At 38.7% G+C, this 18,307-nt stretch overlaps 1 protein-coding gene across 6 annotated transcripts in view; it reads right to left on the bottom strand.

Annotated features, from left to right (window-relative positions):
* Nucleotides 1-18,307, bottom strand: part of atp2b2 (ATPase plasma membrane Ca2+ transporting 2) — a 163,323-nt gene that overhangs the window by 42,681 nt on the left and 102,335 nt on the right. For all 6 annotated transcript variants that reach the window (XM_083533947.1, XM_083533950.1, XM_083533952.1 and 3 more), the window contains 3 exons: nt 11,650-11,847; nt 699-956; nt 165-290 (listed from right to left, as the gene is read on the bottom strand). In XM_083533947.1, coding sequence (XP_083390073.1) covers nt 165-290; nt 699-956; nt 11,650-11,847 — 582 coding nt within the window. The remainder of the gene's footprint in view (nt 1-164; nt 291-698; nt 957-11,649; nt 11,848-18,307) is intronic.

Below are 18,307 nucleotides of genomic sequence, written 5' to 3'. Positions count from 1 at the left end.
CCCATCAAGTAAGCCACATAATTACTGAATAATCAAGTGTAAAGAATATATGGGCAAAAAAAAAAAAAAAAAAAGAAAATGGAGCACAGCCACGCAGATGAGAATTGTGGAGAGTAAAGTCAATGTTACATAATACTTTAGAACATTTCACTTATACTTCTCACCAGAGAGGAGCATGGGATCTTTCTCTGCAGATTTCCGTACATGATCCGATTCTCCTGTAAGGGAGCTCTCGTCGATCTTCAGATCGTTGCCTTGTATCAAGATTCCATCTGTTGGAAGTAGATCACCTTGGAAAAGATACATTAGGATTTGTGTCAGTACTAATCACCATATTCCACATGATCACAATTCATTTGCCACCAACATCATCCCAAGGAAAAAGTCACTACTGGTATAAAATACATGACTGAGTTCTGCTTAATGATTATTTTATATATTTATACATAAATTATCCTAGAAATAGATGTTTCTTTGCTATTTTGATTTAAACCAGTGCTGTCCCACACTAAGAAAAAAGAAATCCAGTGGTATGAGATAAAGCTGAAATAATGTCCAGATGTACAGACAATGCAGAATTCCTAGACAAACCTATGAGCTTTGGCTTTAAAATTAATAGACTAATGCAGCTGTAAATGGGTATAAACATCTACTTTATCTTAATCAATTGCCTTATGCTATACATTTTACAAACATACCATATTTGATCTGTGCAATATCTCCCACCACAAGATCTGAAACAGGAAGCTGGATGACCTGACTTCCTCGCACCACCTGGAACTTTTGCTCTTGCTCGATGCGGCTCTGTAAGCCACGAAACTGCTTCTCTTTACTCCAGTCATTGAAGGCTGTGACAAGCACCACACACACCACCGAAAGCAAGATTGCAGCTCCTTCAATCCACCCAGCCTCGGCCTCTCCTTCGTCTTCTGCTCCAGTACTTGCAGTGCCACATGCTACAGAAATGTAAAAGAAAGGGTTACAATCCAAACTATTTTAGATGAATATACAATTTTATTCATCCAAGTGTTAGGGATCACACGTTTATTTATACACTCTTTACCACTTTCAGAAACACATGAATATCACAGATATATATATACAACATACACGTTACTATAAATGTACCCAATTAGCGGTGTGACAGTCAGCACTGAGCTTGTAGACTGAAGGTGAGGACTGTTTCCAACATATGAGCACATGAATAGCATACAAAGCACAACTACGGTACATTTCTAGTATATGAAGCGCCAAATAATGTTCACTGGCATTTCATTTAAAATGTATTAAGACATTAAGAAGTTATCTTTTAAACACAACAAACAGTCTATTCAGAAGTTCAGCCCATATAGCTGTCACACCATTGTATTAACAATATAATTAATTTGATATAAAAAAAACCATTGGAACATTTTATATCTCATACAACAGATAATATAAGTAATAAATTAAGAATTATTAATATTCAACCCTCCATTTTCACTATAAGACACTATATGCTTACTATAGCCCTAGACTCCTGGGTTATCGTTTGGGTTAGGGTTAGGGTTAGGGATGCAATAAATGCATCAGACTCCTGAGGATGTAGCATGTTGTGCATTCTGTGGTGCTTTTCTGTGTAGTAAAAGAGTTTTTCATAACTGCCTTTTTGTTTTTAGCCGTTTTCTTACTACCTTCTTCATTAACAATGCATTTTTACCCTTTAGAACTTCTGTTTGCTGTCTGTTTCTTTGGGGGGTATTATATATGCATAAAAATGTCAAACGACTAGTATTTGAATATTTAAATGATTTAAAACAGCACTCCAGTCATCAACAACCATGCTACATCACTGATTCCCCCCTTTCTAATGTTCAATGCCAACATTACCTAGGTTCTTGGCCTGCATCTGCATAATTGACTCCCACATGATTGTCCTATTGGAGAATTGATTACAGTTGCTGGTATGTGTGTGTGTGTGTTTGTGTGTGCATGTGTGCGTGCGTGCTTGTGTGTGTGTGTGTGTGTGTGTGTGTGTGTGTGTGTGTGTGTGTGTGTGTGTGTGTGTGTGTGTGTGTGTGTGCGCGTGTGCATGCATGTATCCCTTTAGCATATCAGTGTTGCTGCTTCACTTTAGCGCTTTAACACCCACTGTAGAGACTTCAGCACCATGGACAGTACCAAAACACTGGCAAAAACAACTCTGAAACTCAAACTTGTATCAAGACATTTTCAGTGCTTTTACTTAATAAGACACCACAGGAAAAAAAACAGCCATGATCAATGCTTAAATTACCCTCTCTGCAACAGCTTCTAAAAATATACTCTGGAAGTGCTTATTCTGTTGCTTCATTTTAGACTCTACACTTGAAGGCATAACTAAACTAATTATTTTTTAATACTCATCATATCACAAGCACTGTAAAGAATACTGGTCAAAATAATTCACAAGTGCATATGCATCCCCCCAATGGCAGGTGTAATGATGTGGAGGTCACAAAAATCAAAAATTTATAAACACCAGCCACAAGTGCTTTGCTCAAGAGCCCTACAGTGGCAAATTGGCAATTCTGGGATTTTTCTCAACCTTTTGATCAATAGCCCAATAAGCCACTATTTTATTCAAGTCAGAGTTTCTCAAGAGCAGTCTTCAAGGCCATTTTCCCGCCCACTTTTAGGTGTTCCCTGCTGCAGACATCAAAGAGCCAACCTACCAAAGGCATGCACACAGGATCCGATATGCTTGAAGTAGAGTAAGCATGGGGCTTCCTGCTGTTTCTGTTCAAATTGTTGAAGGCTGCTTTGTAAAAATATACCAAATTGCATTTTTAATGCTACTCACTGATATACTAATATATTAAGACAAGCTATTAAACCTGCCATTTGTCTCAAGAAATAGTGTTTATTTATCAAGAATTGCTTTTGTCTGTGCCATGATCTGCAATTTTATATTAAAGCTGCACCTCACATATGGTTCTTCTAATATAAAATAATGTAATGTATCTAATGTAATATGATGTATAAGTATATTTTAAATATTACGTATTGTAATCACATCTTATTCAAATTATTCAATTGTCTATAAATCACCTAATCTTAGTCAGGGTTATGACGCATCAATTTATTATTATCACCCTATATTAGTCATGAGAATGATGCAACACGAAGTCTTATGCCAACTGGTAAATAATGTAATAATGAATAGCAAACTATATATTGTACCCATTGTACCCAGACCCATTGTACCCATTGTACCCAGACCTCAATATTTATATATTTAACATTAAATATGAATGCACACTGCAGAACAGTGCTGGAAGTAATAAGTGCAGAACGATGTGGTGTTTTTCTAATAGTTCAGAAGAATGTCCTCTGTGTTATTGCACATTCAGCAGTGGGGGGATCATCGTGACAGGTCATTTAAGTGAACTCAACAGCATTACTGCTCTCATCATCTTCCAGTTCTAACGAGGAATCCTGGCTGTTAGTTTACTAAAGGAGTATAAATGATATGGAGAATATCAGTTCTTGTTTCCATATTTAATCTTTAATGTTTTCACATGCTGATTCTCACATGCGCTTCCACTGAGACACATGAAACTACATTGTACATATTTTGCTGCTCATGCACAGTCAGAGTGCTGCATAACATGATTGGCTAATGCCAGTCTGATTGATAGGGGAAAGCAGATATGTCATCCCTCCATGACAGAACAACCAAATTTGCTGTCTTGGCTCCCAATATCATTGGGATTCAAACTTGTGATCGCTCGAATTCAGATTCGTGTTTATCTCAGTTAGCGTGCCCAAATGACTTGCTACTTATAAAATGTTCTCAAATCTACTGCAGTGTTATAATAAACATTAAAAGACAGTTTTAAAAATAAAAAATTTTAAACTGATGAGCTTGTATTCTTGATTCAGTCACATATGTACAAGGGGCCTAAGAGAATTACGAGCTTTATAAAGACAATAAAATTATTCTGAAGTTTATATAAATTAAAAGAAGCAGTTGGCATAGCGATCCTCCTTGTCTTTTGCTGCACATTATTGAAAATAGTTTTAAAATTTGCTATGAATCCTGTAAATGAAAGTAATATCAGCAAGAAAATATGAACGTTTTCTTAGGAGCTGACAGTGTTAGGATATACATCATAATAGGCAAATAGGCAGTCTGTTCTTGCTTTGTTAAAATGCATGCAGTTGTAGTGCACTGAATAGTAAATATGGTGACACAAATGTGTTTCCTTGCAGATTTTGAATTCTTTGTCACACGCTCACACACACACACACATACAAACATGCGTACACACACACACACACACACACACACACACACACAGGCCTTCTTCCAGGAAAACTGATAATAAAATAAATAAATGCAAAGTTACATCAATTTCAATATTATCTATGGGATTTCAATGTGCATAAACATACAGTACAACTGATGGAAATGTTTCAATCTGATCTTACTGTAAAAAAAAGCTTGTTGTTACATAATCAAAATCAATATCAGTCCTGTCAATACAAATATCCAGTGAAGTAGGATAGTAAGAGTAGTGAGTCATATTGTTTGAAATCTTAAATCATAACAATAAAAAAAGCTAATAAATTGAATGAAGTCACAATTGTAGAAACAACAGATAAGGATTTGTGGGTAATGGAACTTAATGTCAGCATGTAATTTGCATCACATAAATCAGAATGCACAGGTGTGGATCAGCTTAATCCACTGTTTGCATTACAGGTGCATTTGTGAGTTTCAATTTATTTTCAGCTTCAATTGATTTTCCTTTTTTTTTTTCCTTCAATTATTCAATGCTTCATTAGTTTTAGGTTTTTTTTTTCTGTATATCGTAGAATAACTGATTTTTTCAAAACACAAACCTATTCGCATTTAAAAATAGTTATACTTTCCTATGTCTTTTTATTTGCAGAAACCTCTAAATTTACTTCCTGAGATCTCGTTGGTCCTCTAATTGCAAAATGGGGAATAATGGAAAGAAGCTAATTCACATATTGAGCATAAATCACCATTTGCTTTCATGTCAAAGCTTCAGGAAACGTAATTTTATGTACTGAAATCTGCATTCTTTGATGAATAATGACAAATGCCCTTCTTCTGACTGAGCACAGAAGGGAGTTTCTTAAGCCTTTCACACACAGTGAAAGAGGTGTGGACTCTATACCTGTCAGGTCCAGTAAAAGAAGTGTGGCCTTTGTGCCAGTCGGATCAAGTAAAAGACTATATATATATAGTCAATATATATATATATATATATATATGTTTATTTATTACAAGTACACTGCAGTTACCTCGTACAAAATCTGTCTATATTGCATTGAACTGCTGATATTGCACTGACTTTCTATGCTGCATAGACAATGTAAACACTTAATGAGAGAGAATAGAAATTGTATTCCTCTGTATGTCTGCACATATGGTAGCATTGACAAATTAAAACCTTTAACCTTGAAAAGAGATGTGGCCTCTATGTCTGTCATGCCCAATGAAAGAAATGTGGCCTCTATGTATGTCAGGTCCAGTAAAAAAGGTGTGGCCTCCGTTCTTGTCAGGTTTAGTAAAAGAAATGTGGGCTCTATGATTGTCAGGTACAGTGAAAGTAGTGTGGCTTCTATGCCTGTCAGGTCTAGTAAAAGAAATGTGACCTCTATACCTGTCAGGTCTAGTGAAAAAATGTGACCTCTATGCATGTCAGATCCAGTGAAAGAGGCGTGGACTTTATGCCTGTCAGATCCAGTGAAAGAGGCGTGGACTTTATGCCTGTCAGAGCTAGTGAAAGTAGTGTGGCCTTTATGCCTGTCAGGTTCAGTGAATGAGGTGTGGATTTATGCCTGTCAGATCTAGTGAACGAGGTGTGGACCCTATGCCTCTCAGGTCCAGTGGAAGAGGTGTGGACTTTATACCTGTCAGGTCCAGTGAAAGTAGTGTGGCCTTTATGCCTGTCAGGTCCAGTAAAAGTAGTGTGGACTTTATGCCTGCCAGGTCCAGTAAAAGAGGTATGGACTCTACATCTGTCAGGTCCAGTGAAAGAGGTGTGGACTCTACATCTGTCAAGTCCAGTGGAAGTGGTGTGGCCACTGTGCCTATTAATCCTACTGAATGAGGTGTGTTGCTTCTGTACATGTACAGTGAGGAAAATAAGTATTTGAACACGCTGCTATTTTGCAAGTTCTCCCACTTAGATATCATGGAGGGACCTGAAATTGTCATCGTAGGGGCATGTCCACTATGAGAGACATTATCTAAAAAAAATAAATCCAGAAATCACAATATATGATTTTTAAACTATTTATTTGTATGATACAGCTGCAAATAAGTATTTGAACACCTGTCTATCAGCTAGAATTCTGACCCTCAAAGACCTGTTAGTCTGCCTTTAAAATGTCGACCTCCACTACATTTATTATCCTAAATTAGATGCACCTGTTTGAGGTCGTTAGCTGCATAAAGACACCTGTCCACCCCATACAATCAGTAAGAATCCAACTACTAACATGGCCAAGACCAAAGAGCTGTCCAAAGACACTAGAGACAAAATTGTACACCTCCACAAGGCTGGAAAGGGCAACGGGGAAATTGCCAAGCAGCTTGGTGAAAAAAGGTCCACTGTTGGAGCAATCATTAAAAAATGGAAGAAGCTAAACATGACTGTCAATCTCCCTTGGACTGGGGCTCCATGCAAGATCTCACCTCGTGGGGTCTCAATGAACCTAAGGAAGGTGAGAAATCAGCCCAGAACTACACAAGAGGAGCTGGTCAATGACCTGAAAAGAGCTGGGACCACCTTTTCCAAGGTTACTGTTGGTAATACACTAAGACATCATGGTTTGAAATCATGCATGGCACGGAAGGTTCCCCTGCTTATACCAGCACATGTCCAGGCACGTCTTAAGTTTGCCAATGACCATTTGGATGATCCAGAGGAGTCATGGGAGAAAGTCATGTGGTCAGATGAGACCAAAATAGAACTTTTGTGTCATAATTCCACTAAATGTGTTTGGAGGAAGAAGAATGATGAATACCATCCAACGAACACCATCCCTACTGTGAAGCATGGGGGTGGTAGCATCATGCTTTGGGGGTGTTATTCTCCACATGGGACAGGTGTGTCAGAGAAGTATGTGAGGGTGGTGCAGGACATGTATGAGGACAGTGTGACGGCAGTAAAGTGTGCAGTAGGTACGACAGACTGGTTCAGGGTGAAGGTTGGACTGCATCAAGGATCGGCCCTGAGCCCTTTCCTGTTTGCAGTGGTGATGGACAGGTTGACGGACGAGGTCAGACAGGAGTCTCCCTGGACTATGATGTTTGCAGATGATATTGTGATTTGTGGTGAGAGTAGAGAGCAGGTTGAGAAGAGCCTGGAGAGGTGGAGATATGCGCAGGAGAGAAAGGGAATGAAAGTCAGTAGGAGTAAGACAGAGTACATGTGTGTGAATGAGAGGGAGGGCAGTGGAGTGATGCGGTTGCAGGGAGAAGAGGTGGAGAAGGTGGAGGAGTTCAGGTACCTGGGGTCAACAGTGCAAAGTAATGGAGAGTGTGTTAGGGAAGTAAAGAAAAGAGTGCAGGCAGGGTGGAGTGGGTGGAGAAGAGTGACAGGAGTGATTTGTGATAGAAGAGTATCTGCAAGAATGAAAGGAAAAGTTTATAGGACTGTGGTGAGACCTGCGATGTTGTATGGATTAGAGACAGTGGCATTGAGTAAAAAACAGGAGGTGGAGCTGGAGGTAGCGGAGCTGAAGATGTTGAGGTTTTCGTTGGGAGTGACGAGGATGGACAAGATTAGAAATGAGTTTATTAGAGGGACAGCACATGTAGGATGTTTTGGTGACAAGGTGAGGGAGGCGAGATTGAGATGGTTTAGACATGTGCAGAGAAGGGACATGAATTATATTGGTAGAAAAATGCTGAAGATGGAGCCACCAGGTAGGAGGAAAAGAGGAAGGCCAAGGAGGAGGTTCATGGATGTGGTGAGGGAAGACATGCAGGTAGTTGGTGTAAAAGAGGCAGATATAGAGGACAGGGTGGTATGGAGACGGATGATCCGCTGTGGCGACCCCTAATGGGAGCAGCCGAAAGAAGAAGAAGAAGATTCTCCACATGGGACAGGGTGACTGCATTGTATTAAGGAGAGGATGACCGGGGCCATGTATTGTGAGATTTTGGGGAACAACCTCCTTCCCTTAGTTAGAGCATTGAAGATGGGTCAAGGCTATGTCTTCCAACATGACAATGACCCGAAGCACACAGCCAGGATAACCAAGGAGTGGCTCTGTGAGAAGCATATCAAGGTTCTGGCATGGCCTAGCCAGTCTCCAGACCTGAACCCAATGAAGAATCTTTGGAGGGAGCTCAAACTCCGTGTTTCTCAGCGACAGGCCAGAAACCTGACTGATCTAGAGAAGATCTGTGTGGAGGAGTGGGCCAAAATCCCTCCTGCAGTGTGTGCAAACCTGGTGAAAACCTTACTGGAAACGTTTGACCTCTGTAATTGCTATCAAAGGCTACTGTACCAAATATTAACATTGACTTTCTCAGGTGATCAAATACTTATTTGCAGCTGTATCATACAAATAAATAGTTTAAAAAAATCATACATTGTGATTTCTGGATATTTTTTTTTTTTTAGATTATGTCTCTCACAGTGGACATGCACCTACGATGACAATTTTAGACCCCGCCATGATTTCTAAGTGGGAGAACTTGCAAAATAGCAGGGTGTTCGAATACTTATTTTCCTCACTGTAGGTCCCATTAAAAAAAGCATAGCAGGTGTGCCTTTCAGTTTTAGTGAAGGAGGTGTGGAATCTCTTCTTTTCCATTTTAATGACTGTCCATTCAAATATCTGTGCCAGTCAGTCTTAGTAAAGGAAGAATGGGCCCTTATCTTATCAGTTCCAGTAAAAAGGTTGTGGACTGTGTGCTAGTGAGTCAAAGTGAAAAGGGTATAGCCTGTACGGCTGTCAGTCAAGAGAAGGAGGTTGTGGCCTCTGTGACTGTAAATCAGAGTGAAGCAGAAGTGCCCCCTTTGCCCATCAGTCCCAGCAAAGTGCAGGCAAAGTGCCCCTCTGCATTTGCCAGTTCCATTGCAAAAAGCATTAAGTAAATGGTTTAAAAATGGCTTACAAGTGATATTAAATAACATTTTAAGTGGTCGTAGGAGACTAAGATACAATATGGGCACTTTAATAAAGGAGAAAGAGTGTGTTATATTGTGTAAAAGTGTCAAAATTCCTCACAGGTCATTCCTTACCCTGCTTTGGCCAAAAACATTAAGTGGAGTTGTGAAGCAGTAACTCTCAGTGGCACGTTCATGATTATTAAAAATGAAAGCAGACTAGCTATAGCTGAAAAAACTGTAGAAGCTGAGAAATTCATCACCCCTCTGTATGGCTGCTCAGAAGTTTTATGAGGTGAAAGCGAGTTTTTTTTTTTCAAATCCTGTGCAATAAATTGAGCTTGTATAAGCCATTACAGTTTTTTTTGTAAATCATTTATAGTTCAGCTGTATGATTCTAAGATCACTTTTATGTACAAAAATTTTTTAGCTCTGTAGATTTAGCACAATTTTACATAGCATGCCCTGAGAATAAAAAGTCACATTGAACATAAACTATGTGTACCTTTACCTGCCTAACGGATAGTTGGTCAATTTAAAGACTTACACTTACACTAAATCATTAATAATGCTGTCAGGTTTATTAAGAAAAGTGTTCCAATAATGCTAAAAGTTGCCAAAGATGAGTTAAGAATAGAACAAAAATAATCATTATGTATGCTTCAATGAGACAAGACACATTCCTTTGCATATAAATGGCTTCTTTTATGTTTTCGCTTTTTCAACTCTTTCAATTCGCTATACTTTAAATTGACAAGAGTTCCACGATATTATTTATTATCAAAAGTAAAACTTCTCAGAAAAAAAAGTTATTCCCAGCAGGCTTTGCTGTAACTCAGGGTTGCCTTCAATTCTTGCTGTAATTGAATTAAGGTCCATACGCTGACACAGCATTCTCTCACACTCTAGCTTTTAATATCTAAGGTGTATAGGCTCCTCAAGTAACTCGATTAATTCGAATACAAAAAGTCATCAAGGCAAATGATTTGCCTCGATGCTTCGTTTAGTCCATTTAACTACAGACGGAGCATTGTGTTTCCCCGTGGACCATTATTACTGACGCACCATCTGCTCTGGACAGTTAAACACTGCAGAATAAATAAATGGAGGAACGGGGGAAAAACAATAGGGACAAGGAGAAGATTCATATTGAAGCCCGTTATTGCTACATTATAAAAAAGTATAAAAAAATTTTTTTATTTTATTTCTCACAATTTCAGTCGGGTTTTTTTTCTCTCACAATTCCTAGTATTTCTCTCACAATTGCGACTTTATTTCTCGCAATTCTGCCTTTTTTTTACCAATCAGGCAGCGCCACCCCCTCTGTAGTGCCAGAAAGCTTTGCACATCGAAAATTAAATGGGCTACAATCAATAGAATCACATGGTATCAAATTAAGCCTCGGATCCCTTGAGAGAACTCTGTCTAACACTTAGCTCTGGAGGAGAAGGCAAGGTTACCGGTTGACCAGAAATGTTGGATGTTTATGAGAAATTAAGTGAGAATTGTGAGAAATAAAGTCAGAATTGCAAGGAATTAAGTCAGAATTACAAGGAAAAAAGTCAGAATTACGAGAAATAAACTTAGAATTATGAGGGGGGAAAAAACTCGGAATTTCGAGAAAAACTTTAGGCAACCTTTTTTTAATGTGCTGAAAACGGGCTTTTGTAGGATTCAGGCAAAAGATAACGATGGAAAGTTTCCATATTTAAATTAAAACACAAAGAAAAGCCTGTACAGTGCGCTTACTTGTTGTTGTTTTTTTTTTGAGTAATCTGAAATTCCTTTTTACATTTTAATTTAAGATTTTTTATTTATATTTGCATTTTGATGTAATTTGGCAATTAAATGCATTAGATGGGTTTAGTTTTCACAAATAGTATTGTATGCAATTTTCAGCAATAAAATGTAAATTTATACTGCTTATCCGATTACTTGATTAATCGGAATAATCGGTAGAATACTCAATTACTAAAATAACCGACAGCTACAGCCCTAAAGGTTTATTTAAAGGCTTTCGGGCTTGACGTATATGGTTATTTCTCAAGTGCATACTTCATTAACTCACTTGATTCCCTTGCTGCTGCAGATCATCTGAGAGAGCCCATGATGTAAAGTCACGCTAGTTAACAAGGGCTGTAGCAAAAATGTTTCTTTAAAGAAAATGCTCATCAAACTTGGTGAACTGGCTACAATATATTTTTAATACACATTTTCAAAAGAGGCTCCATGAATGGGTTATGGCTGTGATAGAGTGATTTATTCGGTAGATTCTTTTAGTTTAAATATGACACTAACAGCCGTAGGATTATTTGTGGTTTCAGACATGCCTTTTGATTTTGAAATGTCAAGCACATTTCAGGGGAAAAAGACTGTCAGCGATTCTATTTCTCACCATTAGATGTTTTTTTTTTTTTCTAGGTCTAAATAACTAACAGTCTTTTAAAGAACTGTATTTGGTAGGACTGAAAATATCTTACGAATATCTAGCAGAGGTGTGGGAAGACAAATTGGCACTGGTACTTACATTCGCTGCCCCCTCCAGGCGGCTTATAAAAAGAGAGCCCCAAGCTGATCATGGCTGCGATTTCGAGGATGATGAGGGTCACATCTTGTAGGGCTTCCCATACTAACTGTAAGAAAGTTTTTGCCTTCTTTGGAGGTATAAGGTTTTGACCGAAGACTTCTCTCCTCTTTTCTAGGTCAGTTGGATCTCCTGTCAAACCTGAATTTAAAAAAATGAGAAAGAAAGGAAACATATTTGAACAATGTACCTTCACGATTTTTAGTTTTTGAAAGTACTGACTCATGTACAGATGTGCTAATCAGTAGTTTTTTAGTGGCAGCTACAAAAAATTCAAATTCCCTTGGCTTAATAAGTCCACCAAGGCAGCTCATAGTCAAATTGAAACCTTTTTTGCAGCCTGGCACTGCACAACATCATATCAGGCCTCGAGCGTGTGTCAAAAAAATCCGCTAAGATTTCATTTAGCAGCTCCAAAAATGGCATAACTTCCTGTGCCCACGTATGAAAAAGTGAGCAATCTCTAGCTCTCTTGCTAACACTGAGCCTTTGTGTCATTTACGGTCTCAAATTATCCTACTGACTCAGAAAGCAGCTCGCACACTAACACTTATGTAAAGCCTCCGGTGCATGTAATGTAAGTGCAATACATTTGTGATGGCATTTACATTGTCTCACAGAGAAAACATTTCTCTGCCAAAGATGTGAGAAACAGGTGCAGCAGACAACGTTGCGGCATCAACATTTGAAAGAGTGTTATATTTACATATATTTATAGTAAGTTCACCAACGCTTGGTCACATCCTGAAAAATCAAAACAGTTCATCTACAACAGTTTGAAAATAAGGTTTTAGCACAAACATCTGGCATCGTGTAATACCTAGTGTATGCCGCTGCGCTAATGAACAGACCACAAACTGTGCTCTGTAAAAAATATCAAACGCAACTTATAACACCACAAGTAACCTGATAAAACATCTTAAACATAAAACTCAGCACTAGCAGTTCATAGCTGAAAACAAAGAACCAAACAAAATGTTAGCTAATGCTAGCTAGGTGACAAAAAAATGTCTGAAGATGAATCCAACATGATTAAAACATGCGACCACTGCGACCAAACTTAAGCCATCTTAATTTGCTTGAGTTTCAGGTGACAGGCAAAAGAAAGGGCAGCATTAATAAAAAGCAAATGCTAAGTGATTATAGCAACCGTCATCCAAATAGCTAAAACATAGCACAGTCATCAACTATTCAATTTAACAAATTTTATTTTTTAGCACTTTAAACCTCGTCACAAAGCAGATTTACAGAAGTACGTAGATCCAGGATATAAATGTAACTTAAAAATTTAATAAATGTATTCCTAATGAGCAAGCCAGAGGTCACAGTGAATAAAACCTCCTGAGATGATATAAGGAGGAAGCTTTGAAAGCAATCAAGCTTAAAGTGGAACCTGAATTTTCATTATAGTTTTATAGTTCAGCTAAATGACTAATGTTTCATCGTGCCACAAATTTGTGGATGCTGCTATACAAAAATAATAAACACCAGGACGGTGTGATATGCTATAACCCAGCCATTAGGGTTGCACAAGCCAGTGCACTCTTAGTGCCGGTCCCAAGCCCAGATAAATAGAGAGGGTTGCATTAAAAAGGGCATTCAGCGTAAAACATGTGCCAATTTAAATATGCGGATCACGAATCAGAATTTCATACCGGATCGGTCGAGGCCCGGATTACCAATGACCGCCACAGGTATTGTTAGCCTACAGGGTACCGGTGGAAATTGGGCTACTGTTGGCCGAAGAAGGAGAACTGTAGGTAGGTGGAGGTTAGGGTTCGTACTTTAAATGTTGGTACTATGACTGTTATAGGGAGAGAGTTAGCTGATATGATGAAGCAGCAGGTAAAGAGAGATGTGGCGAAAGCCAAGGAAAAGGCATATGAGGAGCTGTATGTGAAATTGGACACTAAAGAAGAAGAAAAGGATTTGTACTGATTAGCTAGGCAAGGGACCGAGCTGGAAAAGATGTGCTGCAAGTTAGAGCAGTAAAGGATGGAGATGGAAATGTGTTGACTAGTGAGGAGAGTGTGTTGAGAAAATTGAGGGAGTATTTTGAGCAGGTGATGAATAAGGAAAATGAGAGAGAAAGAAGGTTGGATGGTGTGGAGATGGTAAAGCAGGGAATGAATAGGATTAGTAAGGAGGAAGTGAGAGCAGCGATTAAGAGGATGAAGAGTCGGTTGGACCAGATAACATAAAGGTGTGGAGTTTTTAACTAGGTTGTTCAACAAGATTTTGGAAGGTGAGGGGAATAGAGCAGAAGTGTGCTGGTACTGATCTTCAAGAATAAGGGAGATGTGCAGACCTGCAGTAACTACAGGGGAATAAAGTTGATCAGTCACACCATGAAGTTATGGAAAAGAGTAGTAGAAGACAAGCTGAGAGAAGAGGTGACCATCTGTGAGCAACAGTATGGTTTCATGCCGAGGAAGAGCACTACAGACGAATTACTTACTTTGAGAATGTTGATGATGAAGTATAGAGAAGGTCAGAAGGAGTTGCATTGTTGTTTGTGAACAGAAAGTGTATGATAGGGTGCCGAGAGAGGAGTTGTGGTATTGTATGAGGAAGTCAGGTGTGTCAGAGAAGTAAGTGACGGTGGTGCAGGACATGTATGAGGACAGTGTGACAGCAGTGAAGTGTGCAGTAGGAACGACAGACTGGTTTAAGGTTGCGGTTGGACTGCATCAGGGATGCAAACACCATAGTACACGGAAACTCCTGTCTGACCTCGTCCGTCAATCTGTCCATTACCACTGCAAACAGGAAAGGGCTCAGAGCTGATCCTTAATGCAATCCCACCTCCACCTTGAACTTTAAATTTGTCCAAAATAAGGACCTTTTGCAGATAAGCTATCTTCTGAACAAAAAAAATGCAGACATCCTGGAGCACAGGCACGGAATAAAATCTGCCTACTCAAGTATCTTAGGTACTTGTCTGTCATGAAACAATGAAGAAGACTTCAAAACTTTTGTCTCCAGTATAGTAATATTGTGTGGTGACTCCAATAACAAATTTGCTTGAATAATTAGGGGTTTTATTTTAACATTTTAACATCTGTCACTATTCTAAAAAGGAACTTGTGTTAGCCCTCTGAGTAAGTTCTCCTGCTGATCTGAACAAACATGCTGACTCAAAACTCTATCGACAAACTCAAAGATTCAATCCCTCATCGAATGCACACCTGATGCTTCACTTGTGCTTATAAAAAGTCCTAAAAAGCTCTTAGATTTCAAGAAAAACAGAAAGGGGACTGTGAAAAGCCAAATACAGGAATGAAACTGGGCTGATTCTGCTGCGTACCTCAGTGTTCAAACCCTAAACTGCAGGCGACTGTGAATGACATTTAGCAGCGAAATCCCCCCACCTCGCTTGACATAAACAGGCTTATCAATATCATCACAACAGTAGAATCAAAAGGTTACGTGAGACTGCAAATGGCAGCCTGCAATCAAAGTGACCCTGAGGGAGAAAGCTGCTGGAAAAATGGAGGTAAAAAGGATGTTAATGTAGCTTTAGTCTACGATCTTAATAGCGGCTGGTGCCTTCAAGTGCTGAACAAACATTGCTTTACGTATTGAGTGACTGAACACAGAGAGATTACATGAGCAGAAAGCTCTTTTTGAGAGAGCTCCCCAAAAGTGTTCATATAAATTATTTCAATATATCAACAATTTTAGTTTTGGTCTACTACTTTGACTGGAAAAGTTGTGTTCCAGGAGTGCCAAAATTCTGTATAAAATCATTCTGACCACTGTTTTTATGACTTCTCTTGTATGCTGTATGTAAATCAAAAATGATAAAACTGCAATTCCAACAAAATTTGTTAAATTGAAACTACGGTCATGTTACAGCTCCTGGAATACAGCACAGTTTGCAAACATGGCGAACAAGAACAATTTCTTACAGCCATATTAAACACTGACATTTACACTTAATGAATACATATACCTTGGTTCAGAAACCCACAGACTATATAAGCACTATCACTTCCCCTAAACTTCATGAAGTCTATGCTTTGTGTTGTTCTATTTACCAGTTTACCAACCGTTTGTTTATTAATTTTCACTCTGGGTCTTAATCTCATGTCTGGTTTTTTTTCGACTCACACTATTTTTGTTGGCAGTGTAAAATTAAGGACATTTTGGTTATATTTCGTCTGAAATGTCAATTATTAAGTGCCTTTTAGTTCAAAGGAATGTTTTAGAAAGCAATAATTCGATGGCCAATCGAACACCGAATATCAGCACAACTGTAGTTACCTACAGTGGACCTCATAGCCATGCTGATATTCAGTATAACATTAGCCTTTCTCATGCAATATTGATTAATTACACAGACAGTGTATATGCAGTAAAATACATACAATCACTTAAATTTAATCTCTGGTGTATCAGTTGGTTGTAGTGTGATACTGTATTATCAATACTACGATTAATTATGTCATGATAACACTTTTGTGATAGCATAGGTATCATGATATATTTTGATTTAAATAACAATTTAACTACTAAAATCTTTAAACTTGCAAAATATTGCAATGGTTTTGTGATATAAAGTAAACAATGTATTGCAAAAATCTTTTGACATATGATTTCTTTTTTGTTGTTAAAGTTCCCTCCTTTATTGTAGCATTAAGTCTTTGTGCTGACTCTAAAACAAACAAGTTTGATAAAAGCCCTAACTAATATAATGCTAACTATATTAGACGTTTGTCTTTGTAGCATTGCCAAGCTTCACTGATAGACTGATATGTCTGTTCTGATATCATTACCATGTGTTGACGTTTGGACAGTTAACAAATAGAAAAACTACAGACCGATGCACATTTAAAAAAACATACAACGTAAAATAAAAATTAAGCTAGTAGCTGTAGATTCTTATTAAAAAGAAAAGCTGGCACTATTTTATATAGTTAGCTGAATTCGATTGTATCTAATTTTTCTGTTTATGGCAACATGGCCAAAGTACATCACAGAGCCTTAGCATAAAAATCCTTAGACGTGTATTTGGAGTGCTGGGATTGTATAACCAGGAAGCCAGCAGACCCTAGCAACTGTGATGAGAATAAACCTCAGCCTACAGAACAGCACAAGAAACACAACCACTCATACCAAGACATAGGAATTCCCACTAATGAAGCCTCAGCTACGCGATATGGATGCTGTATTTTCAGCCATGTGGTTTAATTCATGTCACCTTCTGCACAACACAAGCACGTTAGGGAGAAAGATTTCCTTCCCACACACCACACCACACTAAATCTGGGTTTTTTGCAATTCTTTTCATCCAAGCCAGACCTCTGCTAACACTGGCAAGCTACAATTAAGTAAATCATTGAAGTCATGCTAGCATGGTGTCACCAAGGCAAGTCCTGCCTGAAAGGGCCTCATTAAGCCAGTTTCAACATGAAGTGCCCACAGAAGGCACTGGAGGGAGAAATACAAAACAGGTATTTTAAGTGACAATGCCCAATTACATATCATTTTACTTGCTGATGAATAAGCAAAGGGGGTTAAGAGGCGCATACATAGAGAGACAACTTGTGTCATCAATAAATAATATGATTGATAGCATACAGTATACATAATACAGGGTGTACAGTTTATAGTGTTTGTGCGTGTGTGTGTGTGTGTGTGTGTGTGTGTGTGTGTGTGTATACAGGAAAAATAGGCAAGATTTAGGATCGGAGTGACAAAGTGAACCTGTGACAGGGTCATTGCCCACCCAGTGCTCAATGATGCGTACAGGGAGCAAATGCTAGCCTGTCTGGTCCAATCCTACAGAAGAGATAATGTAGCACAAACTGCTGAAAAAGTTAAAGCTGGCTATGATAGAAAGGTGTACGAACACCAAGTGCATCACAGCTCGCTACGCATGGGGCTGTGTAACTGCAGACCAGTCACAGTGCCCATGTTGACCCTTATGCACCAATGAATGTGCCAACAATGGGCATGTGAGCATCAAAACTGTACCACGGCACAACAGAAGACAGTGGTCTGGTCTGATAAATCACACTTTCTTTTACATCATGAGGACGGCCAGTTGCATTAATTGAGAATGAGATAGGACCAGGATTGGAAAAAGGCAAGCTGGTGAAGGCAGTTTAATGCTCTTGTCAATGTTCTGCAGGGAAACCTTGTGTCTTGGCATTGTTGTGCATGTACATAAAAATAGCTGCAGACCCTGTACCTCCTTTCACATCAGTGGTCTCTTTTTCAGCAGCTGCCATACTGCAAAAAATACGTATGGTTTGAGGTTGTTGGCTTAGCCTCCATATTTTCCAGATTTCAATCTGATCAAGTATCTTTGGGGTATTCCGGACAAGCAAGTCTGATCCACGAAGGATCCACCTCAAATTTACAGTATGTAAATGATGGCTTACATTTCTGAGCCACAGGTACCAGAGCATACCTTCAGAGATCTAATGGAATCCATGCCTTGATGCACAAAGGGGATAATGCATGCTTTATCATGCTTAAAATACTTATCAAGAGCAGCCTATACCCATCCATAGGCAGTATTACTGTCAGCCTACCACTTTATTGTGCAAACTCAAACTTCACTGTTATTAATATGAAATAGTAGGAAATAGTA

This window comes from Silurus aristotelis (assembly GCF_946808225.1).
Source record: "Silurus aristotelis genome assembly, chromosome: 28".
Lineage (NCBI taxonomy): Eukaryota > Metazoa > Chordata > Actinopteri > Siluriformes > Siluridae > Silurus > Silurus aristotelis.
This window is presented reverse-complemented; position numbering and strand designations above follow the sequence as displayed.